Source organism: Myodes glareolus, chromosome 23, assembly GCF_982192425.1.
Source record: "Myodes glareolus chromosome 23, mMyoGla1.1, whole genome shotgun sequence".
Classification (NCBI taxonomy): domain Eukaryota; kingdom Metazoa; phylum Chordata; class Mammalia; order Rodentia; family Cricetidae; genus Myodes; species Myodes glareolus.
The window spans coordinates 27985446-28003646 of NC_142048.1; the positions used below are offsets into that span (position 1 = coordinate 27985446).

Below are 18201 nucleotides of genomic sequence, written 5' to 3' on the forward strand. Positions count from 1 at the left end.
CACAGAAAGATGGCCCAATGGTTAAGAGCACTTGCTGCTCTTCTAGGACCCTATTCAGTTTCAAGCACACATATCTTGCAGGGGATCCCTAGGTATCCCTGCATGCATGTGGTACACATACCTATACTAGGCAAACACACATGAATAATAAATCTTCACAACAGACAGATGCCAGCTTAAGTTATTGGATGCAAAAGCAAGAGAATGAAGTAATCAATGTGTCATCAAAGTAAAGTTCCATGCCAGGCGGTGGTGGCACACACCTTTAATCCCAGTACTCGGGAGGCAGAGACAGATTTTTACGAGTTCGAGGCCGGCCTGCTCTACAAGAGCTAGTTCCAGGACCAGCCAGGGCTACACAGAGAATCCCTATCTCTAAATAGATAATGAAAAGCGATGCCACATACAGCATGTCAGAAATAATGCAAAGGAGAGAAAAGGCGTTGGCATCTGTACTTGCTAGTTTTATGTTAATTTAACACAAGCTAGTCATCAGAGAGGAGGGAGCTTCGGCTGAGAAAAAGGCTCCAAAGACTCTCTGTAGGCAATCCTGTAGAGGTTGGTTCTCAACCTTCCTAATGCTGTGACCTCATGTTGTGGTGGCCCCAACAATAACATTCTTTTGTTGCTACATCATAACTGTAATTTTGCTACTGTTATGAACTGTAATTAAATATGCAACCCCTGTGGGGGTCAAGACCCACAGGTTGTGAACCACCTCTGTAGGGCATTTTAGGGATTAATGGGGGAGGGCCCAGCCCATTGTGGGTGATACCATCACTGGGCTGATGGTGGGAGTTCTTTAAGGAACCAGACTGAGCCAGTCATGAGGAACAAACCAGTCAGCAGCACCCTTCCATGCCCTCGGCATCAGCTCCTGCCTCCAGGTTCCCACCCTTTTTGAGTTCCTGTTCTGACTTCCATTTATGATGAACTGTGATGTGGAAGCAGAGGCTGAATAAACTCTTTCCTCCCCAAGCTGCCTTGGTCATGGGGTTTCCTTGCAGGACTGGTCACCCTAAGACAGCATTTGATTAAGACTGGTCATTAGGAATTTGAATTCAGACCGGCAGTAAGAAGGTAAACCAGGTGTGGTGGTTTGAAAGCACAGATTCATGCAGAGATTTGAATGTTTGGTCCCTAGTTGGTTCAAACTGTTTGGGAAGGATTAGGAGGTGTGGCCTTATTGGAGGAGGTGTGTCACTGAAGGTGGGCTTGGAGGTTCCAAAAGCCAATGCCAGGCCCCATCTCTGTCTCTCTGCCTCCAACTTGTGGATCAGATGTAAGCTGTCAGCTACTGCTCCAGGCCATGCCTGCCTGCCACCGTGCTTCCTGCCAATGATGATCATGGACTAACCACCTGAAACTGTAAGCAAGTCCCAAATTAAATGATTCTTTCACCTTGGTCGTGGTGTTTCCTGACAGGAACAGAACAGTGACCAAGACACTAGGGATTCTGTCACTGATGAAATACTTTGAGGCAAAGCAACTGTGGGTGGAAAGGGTTACAGTGTAGCACGGAGGGGAGTCAAAGCAGGAAACTGAAAGCAGCTTTGTTTGCTATTACCGTTGTCTCTAACTAGGGAACTCGCAGCTGTGGCTGGCCCACATTCACCTTTCCTACATAGCCCAGTACTCCTGCGCTGGGAACGTGCCACCCGGAGTGGGCTGAACCCTCCTGTGTCAACTGACAAGACAATCCTCCACACCGTGCCCACAGGCCAGTGCGGTCTAAATAACTCCCCATTTTGGCTTCTTTCCACAAATGGTTTTAGACCATGTCAAGTTGACGGTTAGGGCTACCCAGAACAACAGGATTTTGAAATCTTAGGGAGTTGTGGGAGGGGAGGGGAAATAGATGCTCATTCCACACAGCCTTGCCTAGTCCCCTCCTGGACAAAGTGGACACTTGTTGCCACAATCAACCTGGCTCCTGGGGAAGAGGATCTAGTGCATTAGTTCTCCATCACAGGACCTAGGTATCAGTCCCCCATGGCGGAGAGGATGTGGTGGAGCCGAGTGACCACATCGTGGTAACCAGGAAGCAAGAAAGAATACTGGAGGAGGCTGGGGAAGACAAGGCTCAGACCATGCCTCAGGGATACACATCCTCTATGTTCTACCAGCTTCCAGTGCTGCCGTCCTTTTAGAGGAGTCCCTCAAGGGATTGATTCATTCAGAGCCTTTGCGAAACACCAGCATAGACCAAAAAATACACTTTTCTAGTCTGGGTGCTTCTCACTCCAGTCACGTCATAGGAGTGTTACAAGAGAAAGACAATCAGAATCTGGTGTGTTAACTTACAGAGTACAGTCAGCCCCTAAACAGAGGGGCAGTGAAAGGAGAAAACACGTGACTTGTGGCTGGGTGTATGTTGGTACAGACAGACAGTCCAGGAGCGCTTGCTCCCGGGGGATCAGAGAGCAGTGCACCGGGAAGACACTGAAAGAACACACAGACAGAAGGACCAGAGTGTAGAGATCAAATCAGACGCAACAGAGTGCAGGAGGGCAGCTGGGGCACCAGGCAGAGCAAACATTTCCCCACCTCATGTGAGGAAAAACCAGTGCATACCTGAAGATGGACTGGCAAAAGTAGAGAGGGAGGCAAGCGGAGACGGGGGCTAGCGACCTTTGCCCATCCTTCTGTACTCCCTGTGCTCAGCCCTGAATACAAACAAGCAGAAAGTCGGCCTGTCCGACTGCTTTATGGGAGGTGTTTCTGGAGCTCTCGTGATGAACAGATGTTAGTTAGCATGTAGCGGCAGCAGGAGGTGGCAGCTTCCAACTCAGCCTCACAAAAGGCTAGAGGCTGAGATAATTTGTGTCTTGGAAGGAGTTCCGAAAGACAGCTCCGGGAGCCAGCATGAGGGCTTGAAGGGTAAAGTCACTTGCCAGGTATGTGTGACAATGTTCAGCTCCCAGAACCCACATCAAGTAGAGGAGAGAACTGACTCCATGAAGTTGTCCTCTGACCTCCATACATGTACCAGAGGCCAAAACACCATGCAAAAGTAAGAGTTAAAAAGAAAAAGACACCCGTGGGAATGAAGAATTTCTAAAGACTTTCTATTTCATACAGCCACTGATTTCTTTTTTCTTTTTGGGGGGCAAATGTTTAGGATATAATATTTATTTTAGGAATTACGCTGGCTTAGTAAAGTGATGTCTTGTTGGCTCTCCTCTGATAACCATGATGTCACTACACTGAGTGTCAGCTAGGTTTCCTGTACCAGGCATCGGTTCCCTCTTGCTAAGTGGGTCCACTAAGAGAGTTGATGGTTATTGCCAAGGCAGGCACGACACGACTGCACCTTTAGGGTTACCGTGCCATCCTGGTCATTGTTGTGGTCTATCGGTGTCAGAGGAAGACTGTTGGCTGCTTCCTTCCTTTGGAAACGTGAATGGTGTCATCTGGTACCATGAAAGCTAGTGCTCAGGGAGGAGGCTCTCAGCTCAGTTCCAACTCAGGGGTCTCTGGGCCTGGCGTGCACAGTGTGTGGTGACCAAATGGTCTGATGTGCAGGTGTTTCCAGCAATAGGGATTTAACTTCTGCCTCTAGGGGACAACGTAAAAACCATTTTATATTTAGAAATAAAAATTACCTGCCATAGCACAAGCCCATTTGTTCTCTGCATCCTTCATCTGTGCAGAGAAGGGTTTATGCACCTGTGGCTCCAGTCAGTTTGAGACATGTCCACCATCACACAACACAGGCTGGCCTGGAACCGCTTCAGTTGGGGATGACTTGGAACTTCTGAGCTTCCTGCCTGCTAGGCTTACATGCTGGGAAGGTACTCAACCACCCTGAGCCCAAGGGCATCAGTAAGCCTGCTTTAAAAACAAAGTAAAAAAGCCAGGCAGCGGTGGTGCACACCTTTAATCCCAGTACTCAGGAGGCAGAGGCAGGTGGATCTCTGAGTTCGAAGCCAGGCTGGTCTAGAGAGCGAGTTCCAGGACAGTCAAGGCTATATACACTGAGAAACTTTGTCTTGAAAACAAAAACAAAAAAAGTAAAAATAAAGTAACTCAATAATAGCAACACTCATTCAAGCTCTAAAAGAATGTCCATTATACTGATATATCATAGCAATTTTACAAAATGAGTCAAATCATATGGCTTGAGAAAATGCTGACCAGGAGCATCATTTTAAAGAAATATTCCCAAGAAATACCACATTTTCAAAAATACTAACTAAAAATACCATCCAACTGGCAACTTCATTCTAACTCGTAGTTTTGTAGGGTACACAGAAATTTTTATTCTAATTCGAAAAATATGAACAATCAAAACCTGGTTCTCTTAAATCTTTCCTTTCTTTCTTCACTAGGCCAAGCTAGTTTCTTCATGCCCCAAAATGACAAACTAGAACATTTTAAAGAAAGATGGTTTAAAAGTTTCTTGCTAATTTTTATTCATGAACATAAGCAATCTGGCCATTAGCAGTGAGCACACTCTATGACGGTATACAGTCACTTATATTAAGATGACACAGTGTTTGATCGCTAACTAAGGTAAAGTTTCATCTTCAGCTCTACATCAGCCTTAATACTCTGGAGCTGCTGCATCCATCTGGAGGTGAGAAGCAGACCTAGACAGTCGCCTTCCAAAGCTGCGCCATCCGTTTTGAGGCTTGGGTGGAACACAGCTGCAGGACTTTATTTTACAGGCAAAGCACACAGGTTAAGTGGAATAGCTATTGAGAGCAGTTTTTAATGGAGACTGAGAAAACTGGGGAAGAGGTAGGAGCTACTTCTTAAGAAATAATTTTAATAGTTTGGAATTTTTTACCAACTCTTACTAGAAAAGGAGGTAATGACATCTGACGGAGATGAGAACAGTTCTCAGTGAGGTCTGGCCACTAGCCACGGACCAGCATGCTTTCTAGCTGCAGGTGCGGAGCTTCAGAAAGGACAAGTCAGCACCTGCACCACAGCCCTCCACACAGGTGTTTGTTGTGCTGGGGAAGTTGGAGAGACTCATGTACTGATGACACCTCCGCTACAAATGCCTCCTCACTTTAGCTCACATCAGAGAATTCTGTTTGTAGTTCCTGCCCAGCCACCCATCGTCATCATGTAGCATCTACAACACTGTGAACTGTTTTTAAAAGATGGCTGCCCTTTGTTTGAATCCCTGTTATCAGTTAATACTTAGACAAACTTCTTTCTAATAGTAAAAACTAAGGCATAAATTAGCATTTAAAATCAAAGTACAGCTTTATCTATGGAACTTGGAGAGACCAAATAAAATGTACTCACAGGCTATGCCACTGGGAACATAAAATGTTTTATATATATATACACATTTTTCCCCTCAAACTTACATTGTAAAATGTGACTGACTCACTATTGGGCAAATGCCAAAATGCTGCACTTCGTTGTCACACTAACTTTAAAAGTTAAAAAATTCAGACAAAAATAAAACCTTTGTTTATATAGCTGAAGGTTATATAAAGCAGCTATAAAATCCTGTTTACTAGAACAAAGAGACAAATCTCAAATAATGTTACAGTCCCCAGGGAGCAGCAGAGAAACCTTCAGTCATGCTGCGTTCCATCCACTGTGTGTGTGGTGTATGTGCGTGGTGTATGCACATCTACCATATGTATCTATGTTTGTGTATGTGCGTGGTGTGTGCACATCTACCATATGTATCTATGTGTTTGTGTATGTGCATGGTGTATGTACATCTTCCATATGTATGTGTGTGTTTGTGTATGTGTGTGGTATATGCACATTTACCATATGTGTGTGTGGTGTATGCACATCTACCATATGTATGTGTGTGTTTGTGTATGTGTGTGGTGTATGCACATCTACCATATGTGTGTGGTGCATGTGCTCAGCAATCTTTTTAGCCTCATCATTCCCAACCTTTGCTGCTCTATCTAAAACACAACCTATTAAACTAAGACCAATAACGGATGTCCTGGCATTGGTAAAGTGCAGGCGGCCTTCGTGCTAATAAGGGTGACACAGGTGTGGCAGACACGCTACACTGCAGGAGCACTGGAATCAGACAGAGCTCACTGTGGCTGGGGATAATTCCTATTTCAAGAAAAACGTGTCACTGACTATGAAACTTATTTACACTTTGTTCATAAAGTAACAGTCTACAGGCTGACACAAACATATTTCAGTTTTCATAGTCAACTACATTGCACCTATGTGTCCTGTGTCACTAGCAATTCCATCAGGATAAATAGGCCTTCAGATGTAAGACTAGTAAAAATGGTGCTTCTAGGATTTAGCCAAACCAAACCAAAAATTTCACAAATGTTTAAGGCAGTAGCTGTAAGAAATGTGCTATTAGTTTTTCTTGTTTATAACTGGTTTTTCTAAAGTCCGGTTTTTCTTCCGGACTCTAACCTTCTATTAATACAGCAAGTGCACAATGACAGCACACACTAACAGTATCATTTCAGACACTTGCTAACATACCCTGGGGGCTGCTTCTTGGTTCTTCAAGCTGGGAATATTGCTCACTGATCCAACAAATATTTGTTTTTGTTTATGATGCAAATGATCTAGCTACAAACCAGCCACAAGATTACAGTAGGCTGTTAAAGCCACCTCTTTCCTCAGAATCCTTGAGTATTCTACCTGACTGCATAAAAACACACGACAGGAGCTTCTAAAGCCCCTACTCTTCAGTGTGCGCCAGTGCGACATGGTTTGGAGTGGCTAATCAAACTCTTACAGAGAGGAACCTTTGGTGAATCAGGAATTGCACCAGTACACACTGCTCACCCTCCTCATCAAATTGAAATCAGCTCGTCCATGAAAACAAATGTCATAAGGAGTGTAACAATCACATAACAAGTGATGGCTCACGTGGCAGGCACTCTAAGACACAGAAGCATGAGGCGCACACATTCACGCTTACAATAACTGAAAACGACAGAGTAAGAGCAGAGTGAGTGTCCTGGCTCCACAGGGATCATCCCCGTCTGTCAGCATCACTAGTGAATTTCCACAGAGAAAGAGCCATGCACAACACCGCTCTCTGTTAAGCACACAGAGCTCCTATACACATGCCACCATACGAAACACTGATTTTTACATGAAAGTGTGTTTTGGTAACAATTTTGCACTGAATAACAATAAATTATACTCATTATTGTACAAATTGTTGAAAAAAGTATTACAGATGTTTACAAAGTTACAGTAATACATAAAAATACATTGTTAAAATAAGATGAACAATGTATACCATAAAAAAAGGTTTTACAACCAAGCAGTACGAACATTCGGGGGTTTCGGTCTTAGCAAAAAGCCACTGGATGCGTCCAACACTGACCGATCAGTCTTACAGCTGAAACCACTGGTTGCACTGGATGTCCTGGAAGCTCCTCCTGAACACACACAGATAAAACAGTCTCAGTTATCTGAGCCAAGTGCGCAAGTCATCAGCAGATAAACCTTCTGTCCTAATTTTAGGTCCAGACTGGTGTCCCTCCTCCTCCCAGATGTGTCTAATACTCTAATGAGATGATTTTCAATAGAACTGTACTCTAGGATTCACCGTGGAGCTTAAAAGCTACTGAAGTGATTCAAGTGAGAACAAAACACTTTGCACAAACATTTATATGTTTACTGACAGTTTTTATGATCAAGGCACAATACTAACTATCAGTTACTAGAATAAGGTCATATCTTAAGTAACTGTAATAACCCATGTTTTAAAATGAGTGAGATGATCAGTCAATGACTAGTCACATAACCACTGGGAACTCTCAGTACTACCAGGGTCCAATTTTCTTTAAAAATAGCTTAAATTTTTTAAGAGAAATATAGTTTAGAATATATACACGATGCAACAGCATCCACTTTGGTAAAGGAACGGTCTGACTTTCTATCTGTTGTATACCCAGCACTAAAATTCCTACAACTCTGGGGTACACAGCTGTCTAAGTCTGTAACTGATCACGTATCAAGCACTAAAAAGAATTCCAGCTGTAGCTTGTTGACTTTGTCTTAGCTGTCCAGTAAGGACATGAAAGATATATGTAAGGGTTACAAGGTATTAGTAACTGAGAGAATGTTTCAGCCACATTCAATTAGCCTATCAATTTATTCTTTAAAAACACAAACGGAATTAAAAGACTTCTCCAGTGTCTGAGAAAACACTGCTGTTTTCACTCACTCTATCTTTTGGTTTTTTCCTTATGCTACCATTACATTCTCTATATGAAGCCTGAAATTGAATGAACTATAAGAACATGCCCGTGAAAATTAAAATGCATTCCAAAGTTAGCATTTTAAATCTCTATCATAAGAACACAAATTACACTTTTTATTTTAAAAAACTAAAAGACTCAAAAAATAAATAGAAAATAGCTTTGATAGTCTTACTCAGTGGGCTATAATGGCCAAGAGTAGATCTCACTCGTCTAATGGATGTTGAAGGGTTGAGATAACCCATATTTCGATGATAGTCCATCAGCTGTTCAGAGCGCTTCATGCCAACTGTCGGTTTTACAGCTTCAAGCCGTTTCAATAAAGCCTTCACAAAAATAATGAAAGTTAATACTGTAATGATCTGTCCTGTCTTTTTAAGAGACATGTCCTGCCCCCGCAACCTGGTCAGCTGAGGCAAGGGGACCTTCTTTCTGCTTCCAGCCTGAGCTCCCTTCTCTCTTTGAAGATGTGGCTGCTGCCATGGCTCCTCTCCTTTCCCACCCTCTCCTCTTCTCTCTCTCTCCTTCTCTCCCTCTGCCCCTTCCCTTTCCTTCCATAACCCACTAAATAAATATCATTCTGCATGGCGTGTTTATCCGTCTCTTGTCTCTCACCAGCCATGGCTCCTTGTGGGACAGGCTGCCCCGCCGATGCCCACCCATGGTCTCCCACCGCCACAGCCCTAAACCATCCACAGTGTCCCAGTGACCCACTGCCACCACGCGGGGAACAGCACTGTTTTATTTTTACCATTACAAATACTACATAAATACCAATAATTTCCAAGAGGCCAGATAGACTATAACTTGAAATTCACTAAGCAAAAAACAGTGTTTAGTCACTCCACACATGCCAAAAATGTTCTGATCTGGGTTGAAGAATATATGGCCACCCTAAATATTTGTTCATAGACCCACAGAGAAGTATAATCTCCCCTCTTCAAGAGCAACAGAAAAGACTTTACAGAAAACCACAACCAATCTGAGTGCAGGGTTGTGGAGCCCAGCCCTAATAGATACATCTACAAAACAAAGCTCAGGGAACACTGCTGGGGGGAGGGGGTTGGTAAGACTGTGAGACTGTCTCTCAGCAATGTCCACTACACGCGCAGAGAGAGCCTCCCTAACATGAGCTCAACAAGAACGATAAATACACCAGAGTGGACAGGAAAAGCCCGAGGTCTCACCCTTACACAGAAACTGCAGGCAGCTAAGGAACGCCGGGAGTGGGTGAAATTGTCTTCAGGGAAGAACACTCCAACTAGTTATCCAAAACCAATGGTCAGCCCAAAAACATCCACACGAGTAGCATTATACAGACTGAGTAGGCTGTATTTAGAAACGTGTGTGTGTGTACAGTAATGAAACAAGAGGCCATAAATTTGAAAAAGTGAGGAGGACTCATTCTCTTTATCTGGATGGGCTTGAAGGGCAGAACGGGAAGGGATAAATGATATGATTAAAATTAGCAATCCATTTTCAGAAAAACCAAGAGGTTTTTCCTAACGCATACACTGATCACCCCACTGTGATGAAACAACATCTGCAGCTTGAATGTACGGTGTTTCCCTCAGAGGCCTGGTCCCCAGCCCCCTCTTCTGTCTCTCTGCTTCCTGGCTGTCATGAAATAAGCAACTTCCCTCCACCACGCCCTTCTACCATCATGTCTCTCTCTACCTGTCATAAGTCCAAAAGCAATAGTGCGATTAACCCCGAGTCAGTAATCCTTTCCTCTCCTAATTGTTAATCTCACAGGCAGCCCACAGACATGCCAGTCTTTGGAAAGGGACTACAAGAGCAAATACAGGAAACCTGGTTTCCTCGTATTAATGTCAGGCATAGGAGTTATAATGCTAACAGTCCAAAGGTAAACCTTGAAATCACCACCAATTATCAAAGTTATGACAAATTCTACCTATACACATTAGAGAGCAGAAGTGTTGACTGCAGCCATGCCTCACATAGAACACCAAGGAAAGGCTGTGTGAGCACTGATCTCAAGCCCCATCCATACTTTCGACTGCCTAGTTGTTTTCTGTACTTTTTCCTTTACATACTTAGGACTTTGAGTGAAGTTTACTATAGAAAAAAGTGTTAAGAAGTTAGAAAAACCAGTTGCTAAAGAATACAAAGCCTTTTAGAGGATCAACAAATCCACAGGCCAAAGCAACATAGTTGCCAATAAGAAGGCATATTCTTTACTATGATTAACTCTATATAACTATTCCTAGTTTTATTTGTTTTAATATTTCTTTATTTTACATGTATGTGTGTGTGCCTGGAGTGTATGTATATGACATGTATTTACTGTTGCCTAAAGAGGCCTGAAGATGGCATCCGATCACCTGGAATTGAAGTTATAGGCAGTTGTGAGCCACCATTGGTGGCTGGGAACGGAACCTGGTCCTCTGCAAGTGCAGGAAGTGCTCTTAACACACCATCTCTCCAGCCCTACTCATTCTTTCTTAACTCAAAATTCAAAAGTTTTGATTTTTAGAGGTCTTTGAGAAAGGAACACGGAGGAAGACCAAATGCTTGGGAATTGTGTGGAGGTCCAAAAACCAAACAAACAAAAACCCCAAAAACCTGTGAGCCCATTTCCACCTTGTCTGAAGGACAGAGAGGTTGAGGTTGTTCAAAACTGTTGACAACAACAGGCCTACTCGTCCAGTCCTAGGGTGTGGTTACTTGGTCCTTTGGACGTTAAGATGGCTCGGGCAGTTGACCAACAGTCAGGATATTCAAGCGTACTCCAGCTCCGTATTTTCAGACAGGAGGATTGACCTGGGGAGTGGCTGGCTTCAGGGTCCAGGCTGGTTTACTGCCTAAAGAACAGAATGCTAATGGCCTAACATAGGGAGGCAGTAGCTCTTCTAGCTGTCCTTGGTGTCACATCGCAGCAGCCTTTTGTCTTCTTCCCTGTCATATTGGGGCATGAAAATGTATGGAAAATTAAACACAGGGGATTTCAGTATTCACTGGAACTCCCTCCTGGTATCCTATGCTTCTGTTTTATTATTTTTTACTTGCGTCTTTGTTCTCGTTACTGTTTTTCTAATCCCCATGCCCCTGCCCTGGTAAGTGGTATTTTTGTCGAAGCTGGTCTCCAACAGAACTGATTTGCAGTTCTGTTTTACTAGTTCCTTAAAACATATGACCCTTTCTGGTGCAAACTGATTTTTATCTTAAGAGTCTGTCGATAGCACTAAGACATTTATAAAATCAGTCTCATGAGTGAGGATAGTTTTCTTCCCAATCATTTCTCTGCAGCTTAAGCACCTTTACAGCTCCACTGTACCCTCCAGACACTTCCTCAGCTTAGTGCTTTGCTCGCATCAGCTCCCCTTCCGCCCTCGGATCCCAAAGTTCCATCACCAACCAGCATTATCAACACGTCTGAGCCATTCTGAAGGCAGAAACGGTAATTGTAGGACCCAGCCATGACAAGCTCAATAGAGCCCTGAGTCTCAGTAGTTTACCCTGAGGAAATAGCTGGTTCCAATTAAGACCACAAACTGAGACCACCCAGGCACCACCCAGGTACAGGCCATTCAAAGGAAATTCCTAATGTTCCAGTCATCATAGATAAGATCACCTGCCAGTATACAACCATTGCTTTTTATACTAGGACACTCCTAGACAAATGTCAGCCAATCAGGAGTCCTGAACCTTAGAAATTCCTCACTTCCACCTTTGCTACTACAAAAACCCAACAGCAAATGAGCTGGGGCTCTCCAACCACTCCAATACAACGGACACATAGAGAGTCCGAGTTTGTAAACTTGTGTAAGAATTTTACATACAGGACTGGGTCTCTTGGTTGGTTTTGGGAGGACTCTGTGATCTGGGCATAACAATAATAAACTAAGCCAAAATATTCAGGGGAAGCATTGTTTAGAAAAGAGAGAAACAAAGTACTATTAGAAATCCAAGCATGGTGACTGACACGTGAAGTAGATATAACAACCAGTACTTCACTGCTGTCAGCTGGTGGGGTGGATCCTCTGTTCCTTTCAGAAGCCAGAAAAGCAGCCACTCCTGAGTGTAGTCTTACCAGCTACGATTAGTTCTTGTTGCGCTGTTAGGCTATGGCTCTGCTCCATCTGAATGTAGTTTCTATACACTTTCTAAAATAACACAGCATCTTTCTTTGTAGAAGAGGAGCTATACAATAGCTGCTAAATTCTCCTAAAATGATGATCTTTCATAACAAAATTTGTAGGCATTATGTTTTCAAAGCATTTTACTGGAAAAGATAAATCTGTTATCTAATAATCTTGACATTTTCAATTAATCTGCTAAAATTGTGTGTGTACATATATATAAGTGTGTTTTTTTTCTTCCTTTTTTTCTAGTACAGAAACAATGCTGTGGTTTGGGAATCTAGCTCTGCCTGAGTCCTTTGCAGCAGAGTCAAGTGTTTTTTGTTTTGTTTTGTTTTGAAGACAGGGTTTCTCTGTAGTTTTGGAGTCTGTCCTGGAACTAGTTCTTGTAGACCAAGCTGGCCTCAAACTCACAGAGATCTGCCTCTCTCTGCCTAGTGCTTGAATTAAAGGCATGCGCCACCACTGCCTGGCTTCAAGTGTTCTTAACCTCTAAATTTAGCATGCACAAAGAACCTGAAGCTAGAACTGCTGGGGATTCATTAGACCATGTATGGAAAAATAGTAATGTTTTTAATGAATTTATTCACCTAGTTGGGTGAACTCTTTAAATCTTAACAAAACTTCAGTGCGTATCTACCAGAGGTAAAACACTATAAAAATAATGAATATTAAAATTTTAAATAATTTTCCAATAAAGTTTTAAAAAGCCCCATAAAACTCAACTCATTCTGTACTCTGATGGATAGGCCACTTATGCAGAAACTTAGGGAAATAATAGAGAAAACATGCAACTTTCCAAATCACATGAAACTTTAAAAAAATGTTATAACATTGTTACAGAGTGACAAAAGATGTAAGCATCTAAAAGACTTGGAAGAGTGGACGGGGGAAGAAGTGGCAGATGGTTACCGGGTACTAAAATAAACTTAAGGAAGACGGTAAGTTTTAGTGTTCTATATAACAGTAGGAGGACTGTCATTTATAAAAGCTGAGTATTTTTTTAAAAAGAACTGGACGAGTTTGGTGGCCTAGAATACAAAGAAATTTCTTTAAAGAGAACAAAATTCTACTTATTCTAATTTAATCATTATGTATTTGATGCATAATTACATGCTATTAATTACCTGCAATGAGACCGGGGCTTACAGCGTAGTGTAGGCACTGTTTCTTAGCCAGACTATTTGGTAGGCATGTTAGGGTCAGAATAGAAGTGAAGTAACACACAGCACCCGTAAGTACCCATACACCGCTTGAAATCTAATGCAGTAAGAATTTTGTTAGCATTAACATTGCTTTGTACAGTTTTCTAATTGTCTGACATACAACAACATATCATCTTCAGGCTAGGTTATAAATTATATAACAATCAGCAGTATTTTACATTTTTCTACTACTTCATAGAAAATAAGACATTACTACTGTTTAATAATCAAAATGATAGGAATAGTTCTCTAAAATCTAAATTATGGTTTATAAAACCATAAGACTGCCATTCAAACCAGACTCCATGAATGAAGTTCAAAATAATTTCTCCAAAACTTTTCTTGAGAAAGTTGTATTTTTTGAAATTACATCTATCAAGGCAATGGTGCTTTCTTATACATACACATTATAAAATGAACAGTTACACTAGTCAACATACCAGCTCACAGTAACCATTTGTGTGTGAAAATTATAGTCTACTACACTGTCTACCAGGTTTCAGGTATGCAAGCTAAGAAAGTTCTGGAGACCTACTGTAAGCAGTGACAGGTGGTACTTCTGCTTTATGTTTGTCTGAATATTTCCTTTATATACTTCTCAGGAAGTATTCTTGAAAAAAATTAACCCACTCGTCTTCTGATACGAATGATGACTGAATGCTAACAATCCAGCAGATGTAGCGGAGAATCACTCATTGTTTTCAAAGTGTTGAGGTAGACTCTGAAAGGTCATTTTAAAAGTATCCAAAAGCTAGGGAAAACAGAGATGAGACAAGGTCTGTCACATTTTTCCCGGGTAGAGTCACATGGCCTATAGACAGTTTTCTGTCTGCCATGGAAGGATAAGCACAGAAGAGGAAAATAACAGTACATGAATTACAAGTTATTCCAAGATTTTAGTGTAAGGTTCCGGTCAGTCAGCAGATGCAGTTTTCACTGTATGTTTTTAAGATCTGAAACTTCTAAGTTTATGACACATTACTGTAGCTTTAAAAATATATATTCATAGGAAAACTTGAAAGGAGAAAAATTATGTCTTCTTTATTGTCTACTTATCTGTTTTCTCTGGATAAAACCCTTACACACACACACACACACACACACCTTAAAAAGCAAAATTAAAAAATGAATAAATTAATTTCACTTAAGTTGTAGACTTAAGAAGTAATCTCACTAGACAGTAAAGCTAAATAATGTAAGTACCCTTACTGAGCTAACTCTTCTGCTAAGGCTACTTTTGTTTCTCTGAGCAAAAAGGATACACATCATGTTCAAATGATACCCATCCATCCATCCATCCATCCATCCATCCATCCATCCATCCATCCATCCATCCATCCATTCATCCATCGTTTAACAAGAACATTTCAAAATTCATGACTTAAAAACCTGGTCACTGTTTTAGAAATAGTCTTGCTGTAACTGAGGAAATAAGAAGCAAGCACACCCTCTGCTGAACAAAACCACTTTCACACACATATTTTCTCTTCTCTGTCCCTCCTCCTTTCCTTATTGTTGCTAGGGACTGAACAACCAACAACACTTTAATATCTTCTATACTTCCTTGATATTTATCTGTATACAATATTTAATGAGAGGAATGCTAATATCTGCTCATTGAAAGATTCTAAGGACCCTGAAATTTAAAAGGATACATTAACAATTTGCTTTTAATCCAGGGCTCCATGCTATATATAGCCTTCACACCTTTTCTGCACAGTACTTTATGGTCTTCATTAGCGTTCCTCTCATTAAATACTGTGTCCAGATAAACATTCTGATTAAAATGTAAATCAAAGACAATTGCAACAAACACGAAGTATTTTATTAAGAAAAATGTCTCAGTTGGGTGGTGGTTGTGCATGCCTTTAATCCCAGCACTCGGGAGACAGAGGCAAAGGATCTTTGTGCATTTGAGGCCAGCCTGGTCTACAAAGCAAGTTCCAGGACAAAGCAAGAACTGTTCCACAGAGAAAGCCTGTCTTGAACTAACTGTCCCCCTCCAAAAAAAGTTCATTATTAGGAACAAATGCAAAGGAAGTATACAAAAGTTATGAGAAGGTATGAAATTAGTTTTGGGTTTTTTTTTTCTGTTTGTTTTTGTTTTTTGAGACAGGGTTTCTCTGTGGCTTTAGAGCCTGTCCTGGAACTAGCTCTGCCTCCTGAGTGCTGGGATTAAAAGCATGCGCCACCACCACCCAGTTTATGAAATTAGTTTTAAGAAAGGAGAATTCAATAGGAAAGATGAGCTTTCTTCACAGTAACATAATAAATTTTGTACATTTTTCTGTTTAGCTTTAAGTTACATGTTCTCACTCTGTATTAGTCTTTCATTTCAGTGCAGTGCTGTTCAAAACTATTAGTCATATGTAGTTATATATCAAAGACTTATCAAAGAGGAAAGTAAAGCTATCTGTCACTAATGCTGATTACATGCTGAAATGACAGTCTTTTGTGGGTGGGGCTGTACTTCTGACAGTTCAATGGCAGCATTTGTAAGCCCTGGATTTGACCTCGAGAACCAAGGAATGAACAAATAAAATTAAACAGAAGAATAGCAACATCATAGTTAAGCAAAATATTATTTAAAAGAGTTTACAATTTCTCTGATATGTAGCAAGTTATTATCAACTGGAGAAAAATAATTGTTTACATATATAAATTATAATGTATATGGAGCAAATAAGGATAAAATTTTGGCAGTTCCCATTGCTATTAAAGTTTCATTCCTGGAAGAATAATGAAAGCTGTAAATACAAGTTGCTGACAGCCTTCACCTAGGCATATATTCATAGAAATATGACACATGTTCAGATGCTAATAGACTGAGAGTTTCCAACTTTAAGTCCAGGATCACTAACAAGCTAAGCACAGCAGAAGCACAGACCTGTATTGATTGCCTGCACTGGGAAGAAGGCAGACAGAGGATGGGGAGTTTAAGTACAGCTTGGGTTACACTGTGAGACACTATCTCAAAATCAAAACAAAACAAGAAAGCAAACACAGAATTTCTAGTACATGATCCAGCAATTCCATAAACACTTAAAAGAAATGAAATCAGAGACTAACAGTTTCACGTTAATGTTCACTATAGGACTACCCACAACAGCCAAGACAGAAACTACCCATCAGCAGATGGAATAACCAGACCAGTATACACTTACAGTAGAATATTATTCAGTTGTAAAAGCTGCTCTTGCAGAGGGCCTGGGTTTAGTTTCAGGGATCCAATGCCCTCTTCTGATCTCCACGGGCACTAGGCACGCATGCAATGCACATACATACATATAGACAAACATCCTTACACAGAAAAGGCACATGAACCTTATTTTTTAAAGTATTGATACGTGCCACGATATGGATGAATTTTAAAAACACATTAAGTGAAATAAGCTAGCTACAAAAAGAGAAATATTGCATAAAGACAGAAAATGATTCAAGGGCTAGAGGGAAATGGGAATGGAGAAATGTTATAGCAAAAACAAGATAATAAAACTTGGTGAACTGTACCCTTAAAGTAGATGTGATACACAAACTATATTTAAATTAAAGCTGTTTTTAAAAAACCCAAGACAGAGAATTAAACCTGAATCTGGGCTCTGTTACCCACTGTTTGACCTGACGCACTTCCGTTTCTTCTATGACACACCATCTCATACCACATGAGGATCAAATGACCAACATTTACAAAAAGAGGCATATGATTATCAATTAAAACAGGCTTCAGAGACAAATGGACACATGAAATCAAAATTTAAACACTGATGTTTATGACATTAGTAATTCCACATTTTCACAAACTGAGTCAATCCCATGAAGACACGACACAGGTGCTGTTGTGTATCACACGCATGTCCGTCACGTCACGGTGCCCACCTTTGCATGTGTGGATACCGCTTCTCAAGTGTTTGGCTATCTTGGGGCTAGTGATGGTATTAAGACTGAATCTGTTAGCAGGCCAGGTTTATATAGGTTTAAACAGAAGCACACAGTAATGAAGCCTAATGAAGGTCAATTTTGGAACTGCCATGATTTTCACAGCTTTTATATTCATTTGAGTTTGAACTTACAAACTTACAGAGGTCTAATTTTAGTTTATGATTTCTATTTATTTAAGAGACTACATAGATTTAAGACTTTGGTTCAGGTATGCCCTTTGGGTAGTTATTTAAACCTGTTAGGTTTTAGCTTATTCATGTGTATAATACCTTTTTAAAAGTGCCTAGATTCAATAAACTAATATATGAAAGATATTTAGACCAAGGCCTAGTGTTCAGCAAGTAAGTTCAATATATAGCAATTACTATGAGCTGAATTTTACTGAAGAAAATATGCTATAATAGTTTAAATGTGACATTTTCAACAATCTTATGTATATATTCTTTAAAATACTGATGTAACTATATAATTCATAACTATGAATGGTGCACTCATTTTAAGATGAGTACCAAATAAATTATATGGACTTTCCAGGATATGATGGGGTAAAGCTCTAGTGACTGAATACATTACAGAAGAGTATGTGTATCTGACTCCAGGGCACTGAGAGTCTCACTGTGCTGAGACTGTATAGTGATTTAACTAATCAGGAAACTATAAAATTTTTAGTATTTTCTTTTTCTTTGTTTTGTTTTTTGAGACAGGGGTTCTCTGTGCAGCCCTGGCTGTCCTGGAACTCGCTCTGTAGACCAGGCTGCCTCGAGCTCACTG

The 18201-nt window shown here is 40.9% G+C and overlaps 1 protein-coding gene across 5 annotated transcripts in view; it reads right to left on the reverse strand.

Annotated features, from left to right (window-relative positions):
* Positions 1–4387: 4387 nt before the first annotated feature.
* Cfap97 (cilia and flagella associated protein 97) overlaps positions 4388–18201 on the reverse strand; it is a 47788-nt gene continuing 33974 nt past the window's right edge. For all 5 annotated transcript variants that reach the window (XM_085680276.2, XM_048455606.3, XM_048455607.3 and 2 more), the window contains 2 exons: positions 8359–8509; positions 4388–7358 (listed from right to left, as the gene is read on the reverse strand). In XM_085680276.2, coding sequence (XP_085536402.2) covers positions 7231–7358; positions 8359–8509 — 279 coding nt within the window. In that variant the 3' untranslated portion in view covers positions 4388–7230. The remainder of the gene's footprint in view (positions 7359–8358; positions 8510–18201) is intronic.